This window comes from Chelonoidis abingdonii, chromosome 4 (assembly GCF_003597395.2).
Source record: "Chelonoidis abingdonii isolate Lonesome George chromosome 4, CheloAbing_2.0, whole genome shotgun sequence".
Taxonomy (NCBI): Eukaryota; Metazoa; Chordata; order Testudines; family Testudinidae; genus Chelonoidis; species Chelonoidis abingdonii.
In genome coordinates, this window is record NC_133772.1 from 31,552,841 (window position 1) to 31,561,831 (window position 8,991).

Below are 8,991 nucleotides of genomic sequence, written 5' to 3' on the forward strand. Positions count from 1 at the left end.
GCTCCAGGGTGAAAGACAGCAGGATGGGCACAGCCAGTGAGTGGGTGTGAATCATTAGACCAGTGAGCATCCTCTGACCCCTTAGAATGGGGAGCTAATGTGCACATAGCTCAGCAGGAAAATGCAGGGGAGGACAGAGCTCAGGTCACTATGTGGGTTTCAATGCAGGGCTCACACCCAAAAAGCCATTACACAAGTTTCTATGGAAATAACAAAATCAAACGGGGCAGGAGTGAGGAGGGTTGGCAGCGTGGGAAATGGGGAGGGGCAAGACTGGAATAGCAGTAGGGACTACAGATCAGGAATGAGGGGCGCTGGCAGACGGTACATCTCACTTCCAGTGGTGGACTCCGAGGCATTCACTCCATAAAAGAGAAACAATTCACTCAAATGCTCTTATATTCCTTTATTCTACTGTGGGTAAGATTACGGGATAGAGGGTGAGTGTGGGGTGGAGGATCACTAAATCGATACGCAGTGTTGAGCTCTAGAGAAAGAGAGACTCTCCGGGATCAGTGTTCCATGGGAGTGTCCTGGGAATGGCGCTGTGTTCATGCCACAGAAGCCCGGCCCACCTTGTTGTTGGCCCTGTCGAAGACAACGTAGTACTGGCGGATGAAGACATCTCCGAGGATCCAGATCCGTCCAACGTCAATGCTTTCAAAGCCAGAGGTACAAGAGCCTGATTCCTGCACTGGGGAAAAGGGGACATGGTAATTATTGGGCTGGAACTTCAGTGAGTTATCATCCTGTAGGGCCTGCTGGTGCCTCTTACCATCTTGGGCTGGGATCTCAGAGCTCCCACCCTAAGGAGTATTAGACTGGGTGGGACTTTGATGTGACACCTCTGTGGGCTGCAGGGAGTGGTATAGGTGAGTTAGGCCCCAATTTTTGGTGCTACTTAGATGCCTAACTCCCAGTGAGCTAACTTTGTGGATCTGGGTCTCAGAACAGCCCCAGTGCCTAAGCCTGAGCCTAAGGGGTGCAGTCTGTCAACTGGGAAGAGAAGCAAGGTCCTGACCACTTCTGTTCATGACACATCCCTTGGGGAGGCAAAGCGTGCTCTCTCCAGGTTCCTGGCCAGATTCCAAAGGGAGCGATTATGTTCTGCCACCAGAAATCCTGCTGTGATTGTAAGTGGATTTCGACTTCCCCACTGCCTGCTACCAGCTGGTGTTGCTGTGTGCTGTTAAAGCAGCTTGCCTGTTCCTCCCCAGATGGGAGCAAACTTTTACCACGGGGGAGGAAAACTCCTTCCTGATGCCCAAATGCCCAGGTCCTAGAGCGTGAGGCAGTGATCTCTCTTGATCTCACCTCCTAGCTGGGGTAGCTGCTCATATAATTCTCTCCTAACCCAGTAAAGCTCCCACCCTGGTGATTTCCTGCAGTGGTGAGTTCTACAGGCTGCCTCACTGCTCTTCCGGTATGTCACTTTCACTGTGGGCCTGCCTTGATCTCAAACATGCCTCCCCTGGACCCTTTGGGGGAAGAGCTCTTTGCTGCCCCACTCTCATACTGGGGACAGACTCTGAGCTGCGTCTCAGTGATGCTCCTGCAGGCTCATGTCAGCTGTGCAAGGGAATGTTGCCAGCACACTCAGCACAACGGCCTCAGGCACAAGCCCTGGCTAAGAGACTCTGAGGCGGCTTTCTGAGCAGGACACTCACATCAATGATGTAGGCACTGGCAGGCACAGGAAACTTGATGCTGTTGATGGTGAAGACGATGTTGGGCAGGCTGCTCATGGCACTGCAGCTGATCTGCAGGGAGGAAGGTAACACATGGAGAAAAGGTTAGACATGTCTTGGGCAGCAAGTTCCCTAATGAGAGAGATGGAGCATCACATCCGTGTATAGCAGACACCTCTAGAAGTATCTGTCCCTTCTCCCTGCCCTTACTGTGCCATTGCTGGCACCAATGTAGGAGTCAATGTTGGAGATGCCAGTAGAGGGCCCAGCCAGCAGAGACGTGCCAGTGTCAATGATAGCCTGGCAGCCTCCAGAGCAAGCGATTGTCTCTCCATCAATGGTGATGCTAGAAGAGGGAGTCAGTCAAGGGAACATAGAATCATAGGACTGGAAGGACCTCAAGAGATCATCTAGTCCAGTCCCCTGCACTTATCGCAGGAATAAGTATTATCTAGACCATCCCTGACAGATGTTTGTCTATCCTGCTCCTAAAAATCCCGAATGATGGAGATTCCACAACCTCCCTAGGCAATTTATTCCAGTGGGTAACCACCCTGACTGTTAGGAAGTTTTTCTTAATGTCCAACCTAAGCCTCCCTTGCTGCAATTTAAGCCCATTGCTCCTTGTCGTGTACTCAGCGGTTAAGAAAAAAAATTTCTTCCTCCTCCTTGTAACAACCTTTTACACACTTGAAAACTGTTATGTCCCCTCTCAATCTTCTTTTTTCCAGACTAAACTACCCAATTTTTTCAATCTTCCCTTATAGGTCATGTTTTCTAGACCTTTAATCATTTTTGTTGCTCTTATCTGGAAGTTCTCCAGTTTGTACACATCTTTTCTGAAATGTGGCAGCTAAAACTGGACACAATACTCCAGTTAAGGCCTAATCAGCGTGGAGTAGAGCCTAAGAATTACTTCTCATGTCTTGCCTACAACCCTCCTGCTAATACATCCCAGAATGATATTCGCTTTTTTGCAACAGTGTTACCCTGTTGACTTATATTTAGCTTGTGATCCACTATGACCCCCAGATCCCTTTCCTCAGTGCTCCTTCCAAGTCAGTCATTTCCCATTTTGTATGTGTGCAACTGATTGTTCTTTCCTAAGTGGAGTGCTTTGCATTTGTCCTTATTGAATTTCATCCTATTTACTTCAGACCATTTCTCCAGTTTGTCCAGATCATTTTGAATTTTAATCCTGTCATCCAAAGCACTTGCAACCCCTCCGAGCTTGATATTGTCTACAAACTTTATAAGTGTACTTTCTATGCCATTATCTAAATCATTGATGAAGATATTGAACAGAACTGGACCGAGAACTGATCCCTGTAGGATGGGACCCCACTCATTATGCCCTTCCAGCTTGACAGTGAACCACTGATAACTACTCTCTGGGAATGGTTTTCCAACCAGTTATGCACCCACCTTATAGTAGTTCCATCTAGGTTGTATTTCCCTAGTTTGTTTATCCCCAGGAATACTCCCAATCTCATTCCCACTCAGCCCATGAGCCAGCAGTGAGAGGCCTGCAGGGTGGAGCTGCCCCACCGCCCCCTTGCTACAAGTGCCAAGAATTTTCCCCTGATATTTCAGCCTAGACCTCTCCTTCCTTGGATATTTCCTGTTGATCCTCATCCTACAACCTTCTGGGACTGTGACCGATCTGCCCTGGGGGTCACAAACAGATGTCAAGGGGTTGTGACCACCCTGCCCTTTACTTTATTGCTAAGCAGAGCTGGCCAGACGAGACAGGATTCCTGGTGTGGATGAGGTGGAGAACCACTGAACTAACCTCCTCACTGGTGAGCTCCTTTCCAATAGCTCCAAGGAAGGTGTGATTCCTACTCCTTTGTCTCTCATCTTGTCTAGACTCTGCAACTTGAGCTCCCGCATGCATCTCCTTTTGCCTGTCTCCTCAAGGTGGCCTGATGAAGGGGAAGGGCCAAGCGTGGGTGATACCTGTTCATGGTGATTTCCCAGTAAGTCTCAGAGGAGAGAGGGATCCAGTTCAGGCTCCCAGAGTAGTAAGATGAGTTGATGCTGCCAAACGTCACGAAGCTCCCACTCTGCTCATCACTGGAGAAGGGAGAGAGGAGGGTCAAGGAAGATTCATGAATGGTCGGCTAAGGGGACAATACCAAATGCTCCGTTTGTTAGAGAAGGGCCACAGGTGGGCAGTGCTGTGGTAGAGTCAGAGCTGGGCACATCCGGTTGGATGAGAGGAGCACCTCTGCCCCTACTTTGCTAAATGTCTCTTGCTAGATCTCAAAAGCTAAGCAGGGCTGGGCCTGCCCTAAAACTGGATGGGAGACTTCCAAGGAAAGGCTCAGTGTTGTCAGTCAGTCAGTAGTGTTGCTCTTCCCTTGGAGTCAGTACTGAGCAGACAGTTCAGTCTGCTGCTAGAAAATGCTGAGTGAGGGAACCATGTAGGTGCCGTGTTAGGGGGAATTCTTCCCCCAGGAGTCAGTCTAATATTGATGACCTACCTTGGCATTGGGCAGTGCTTGACAGGGCCCTGATGCTTTTATCTAAGCATTAGAGATACTAGTGTTCATTTCTGCTGCCAAAAGCATACATCACCAGCAGAGAATAGCTGCTGCGTTCCACTCAAGGTGGCTGCTTTTGGGACTTCTAAAGCTAATATCACAGGGACCACTCTTTGTGAGAGACGCTATAGGAACGTGAATCTCACTGCAACAAATGGGCCATTTCCAGCCCTGACTTACGAGTTCAGGTAGACGGAGAAGAGGTCTTGGGACACCAAACCCTCATTCATCATGTTGTCAAAGATGGGGGTGGCTCCAGAAGAGGCGATGCTGGGGAAGGCCAGACCCAGGATCCCATCAAAGGGGGCATAGTAAAAGGTGGAGCCGGGCTCGGTTTCACTCAGACCAAAGATCTGATTGGTGTCCGCAATGCCTCCAACCTTGGGAGAGGGATGGGGATAATCAGAAACAACCTACGCTCTGGGAGAAGCTGCCAAGTCTATCACAGGGTCTTTATGGCCTGGGGACTTCTCAGAGGCTGCCAAACCCTGCACTGTGGTCTTGCCCACCCGCCCCATATGAGAATAGTCAGTGATTGGCTGCATCACCAGTTCTCTTCCCTTTCTTTATCTCCATCTCCCAGTTCACAGAAAGTGGCGTTCCTGCTTTAGCTTCCCAGATGCGTCCTGTCCTTCCAACTTCTAATCTTTCACCATGTCTGCTCCAGGGGCTTTCATGCTTTCTTGTAATTTACCTGGACAGTGTCATAGGCCAGGATTCCAGTCATGCTGCCATTGCCATACTGGATGGAGAGGGTCTGGCTGGTGGCCTCGTAGGTGGAGGAGTCTGATGGGTTGAAGCGATTATGGTTTGCTGCAAGTACAGAAGAGTCAGATGTTCACAGATTGACACTTGTAACTCTCCCCATGCGTTGTGTGGAGAGCCTGGGTGACTAGTGAGACCGTGAATTCCTTGGTGGGACCAGGGTGCCAAAGAGTCACACATCCCAGCACCATGCCACACCTATGTGCCTTTGTGGATCTAAATTCTGACCTTACTAGGGCCCATTCCCCCTCTGACACTGTGCAGAACATGGAAAGACAATGGAGGGAGACCTGCTTGGGATGGATAAAAATTGATTTTTTTTTCAAAATTGATTTTTTAAAAAAATAAACCTTTTCAAAATTAACCCTGAAATTATGATAACATATGGAAAGGCCTAAACTTACTAAAATCTACTAAATCATTTAATTTAAGTACAATGGTTACTATTAAGCAGTGCATGTTTCCTGGCTTTAAACAAAATCAACAGAACTGGAGCATTTCATTGACTCAGCTCCTGGAACCAGAGTTTCTTCTGGTGCTAAATGAGCTTTTGACAGCAGTAGCCTCTTTTGCAGGTGCAGAGAGAATACTTTCTTCAAGTCAGTTTATCAACTGGTTCAGTTCATGGACTAGTTCATTCCAACTTAAGAAACTGATTGGGAGTTGAAAAAGTGGGAACACTTGTTTTCCTCTTCCAGTCTCTGAATAAAAGCTAGGTGCAAGAGGGTGAGCTCTACAAGTTCTAAAATCTTGAAGGACACGCTGGTCAGAAACAAGAGTTCAATTCATTGACTACAGATAACACTTCCTTTGTTTCATAAATCTATTAGTTTTAAATGCAAAACATGTTTCGATAAATTTTTCTTTCTTGTATATACAGCCAATTTAAAGAAATTTTATTTAACTTCTGTTTTAAAAAAGCTGGATTTTGCATTTTAAATTTAATTCCAGTTTCCAGCCAAATTGAGTTTGACACAAATCAAAAATGAATCATTCTGTAATAAATAATAAATTCCTCCTTCATTTTCTAAAACAACTAAAAAACATACAAATTATGAAACTGAATAAATGTATGTAAAGCTATGTTAATAGCTTAAATACACGTGTATTGACATAGTCTATACCCCCGATTTGCTAAAAGAGGTACTGACTTTAATGTAAAGGCTTATATAGTTGCAAATCAACCTGTTTATAGTGGTTACAAACCAGTGAGAATCAACTTCCTTTAGAAAAATGACTAAAAAGTACAAATGCAAAGCAAGATTAAAATCAATTATTTCAATCAAGGTTTCCTCCTTACTGATTTAAATCTCTTTGATTTCAATCAGTCTGCCCTGCTAATGTATCAAGGCAAGAGGCGTTGCAGGTGACTTACTGCAGGCTGCGCTAGAGCAGTACACGGAGGGCACCCACAGGTTGGAGGAACCAGTATCGAACACGACAGTGAAATCCTGGGCTGGGGTGCCAATGGAGATGGTTCCATAATAATCGACCTGTCAAAGCAGGATAAAAAATTACATAAAGAGAGGAAACCATCGCCATCCAAGGATTAGATCATCAGCTAGAGTGAACCAGCATACTTTTCCAGCTGATCTACACCAACTGACGATCTGGGCTGTGGTGTCCTTGCTAAAGGCTCAGCCTGAACTGTGTTTCTCTGCCATCACTTTGTCCAGCATGGCTTCTAGCACCTGCTGGCATCCAATAGCAACAGGTGATCTGATGCACATACTTATTTAGTCTCAGACCCTTGAATCTCAGTGTGTGGGAAGGTGTGCTGGGAAGGAGGAAGCAAGTAGACCCTGGAAGCGCTATTCCAAATGCTCTTCTTAATGCCGTCCAATCACAGCTGGAGGCTGGGTGGCCCTGCGCTGGGGCTGGGGAGGGTTCTTGGCTGCAGCAAGGTATGTGCTTGGTTGGAAGCACATTAGTGGGGGAGTGGGTTGTGGTCCTTTTGGGAGGAGGGCAAGATCAGCTGTTGGCAGAGGAGTGGGAAGCTTTGGTGAGGAAAGGGAGGCTACAAGACCTGCTCTCCTGCCATACTCACGTCCATGTAGTTTGTTAGGGGCTCACTGGCAGCCTGGTTGGCCAGGCTGGGGAAATACTTGGAGGCCAGGTTGTAAGGCCGTTTCTTCAGGAAATCCTCCAGCAAGCCATGTTCCTTAAGGCTCTGCCTCAGAGATTTCCTCTTCTTCAGGGAGGCCTTAATCAACAAGGGTAGGGAGAGGGACCACTCAATAAAAAATAAGCAATAGACAAGCTACAGGGGATTGGTCCTTCTTTGAGCAGGGGGTTGGACTAGATGACCTCCTGAGGTCCCTTCCAAACCTAATATTCTATGATTCTATGATTCTAAGCCTTGTGTTCAGAGCATAAGTGCAATCCAGCTTTTACATTGCACTGAGACCCCTTAGTACACCTAGGATTATCAAAGAAGTGAACAGGAGTTGGGTGCCCAGTGCACTGAAAGTCAATTAGAGTTGGGCAATAATTCCTGTAGGACCCTTGGAAAATCCCCAGCCCATGTGTACTAGCAGAGAGATGCCTCAATATACTGGGAGATGTACTAATACATAGAACGAGAAAATCCCTGCCCTGTACAGGTTACGGTTGAAATAGACAAGATGGAAAAAGGAAATATTTTCGGCTGTCCTGACTCCATTGACCACACTGTTCTGTTTGAAATCACGTTCCCCCTTTGCTCCCATGACTCTCTCCACTCATGGTTCTCCCTCCTATATCTGTAATCATTCCTTTGATGCCTTCAGAGGATCCACCCTCCAATTTTCTGTAGGGGTTCCACAGTGCTCTGCCATTCATTCCCTTTTATTCTCCTTATACCCCTTATCTCTGTGTAATCTCATCTGCAAGCACAAATTCCACTTCAGCCTCTATGCTTATGACTCACAGATCTGCCGCCCTCCGCTAGACGTGCCCCCTCGTGTCCAAACTGAAATCTCAACCTTTTAGTCTTGACTTGATGGGAGTAATTGGACATGGGGAAGGCCTCATTTTTTAGGAGGCAGGATTAGTAAGGCAAATAGATCAGCAGCCTGAACACAGAATGTCTGTGCAAACTGGGACAGGTAAGTGAGTGGTAAGCCAAGAGACAGAATGGCTGAACTAGCCAAGATAAGGCAGGGAACATCAAGGGAATCATTTACAAAGGACAGGGTAACAATGGATGAGATAAGATGGGAACATAAAGATGAGTAAGTCGCACATGGCATGGATAAAGCATGCTGTACAGGGGTTGGTTCCTACAAAGTAACCAAGCCAATCCCAAAATGTGTGATACAATGTATAGTAAATGCAATGAATGTGATGTGTACATTTATATAAAGGAAGAAGATTTCTCCTTCAAATCTCTCCTTAAAATCCTCCTTTGTCATGTGCCTATAAATAGGAACATACAGGGCTGGTGCAAGGAAGTTTCGCGCCCTAGGCGAAACTTCTACCTTGCGCCCCCCCCAGCCCTGCAGCAGCTCCCCGCCCTGAAGTGTGCCCCCCGCCCCCGCGGCAGCTCCCCACCCTCTGGCCCGAGGACCCCTGCGGTACCTCCCCACCTCAGCTCACCTCTGCTCCGCGTCCTCCCAGAGCACGCTGTCTTGCTCTAATTCTCCTCCCAGGCTTGTGGTGCCAAACAGCTGATTGGCGCTGCAAGCCTGGGAGGGAGGAGAAGTGAAGCAGCAACTGCGCAGTGGAACCCCCGGGCTGCCGGTAGCACGCTGACCCAAGCATGGGTATCAAGTCTGTAGAAATTTTGGTGGTGCCCAGAACCTGCCCCCCCAAACTCCGCCCCCACTTGCCTAAGGCTCTGGGAGGGGTTGTGGGGGGAGCTCTGGAGTGCAGGTCCTGGGCTGGGGATTAGGGTGCAGGAGGGGTGCAGGCTTTGGGATGGAGTTTGGGTGCTGGGTGCAAGCTCCGGGCTGGGGTAGGAGGTGGGTGTGCAGGAGGGGGTGAGGGGTGCAGGCTTTGGGATGGAGTTTGGG

The 8,991-nt window shown here is 47.9% G+C and overlaps 1 protein-coding gene across 1 annotated transcript in view; it reads right to left on the minus strand.

Annotated features, from left to right (window-relative positions):
• Positions 1-551: 551 nt before the first annotated feature.
• LOC116830865 (pepsin A-like) overlaps positions 552-8,991 on the minus strand; it is a 10,413-nt gene continuing 1,973 nt past the window's right edge. Inside the window, exons 2-9 of the mRNA XM_075066003.1 lie at positions 7,047-7,232; positions 6,375-6,492; positions 4,929-5,047; positions 4,415-4,614; positions 3,648-3,764; positions 1,893-2,034; positions 1,668-1,760; positions 552-689 (exon numbers count right to left, since the gene is read on the minus strand). Of these exons, the coding sequence (XP_074922104.1) occupies positions 552-689; positions 1,668-1,760; positions 1,893-2,034; positions 3,648-3,764; positions 4,415-4,614; positions 4,929-5,047; positions 6,375-6,492; positions 7,047-7,232 (1,113 nt within the window). The remainder of the gene's footprint in view (positions 690-1,667; positions 1,761-1,892; positions 2,035-3,647; positions 3,765-4,414; positions 4,615-4,928; positions 5,048-6,374; positions 6,493-7,046; positions 7,233-8,991) is intronic.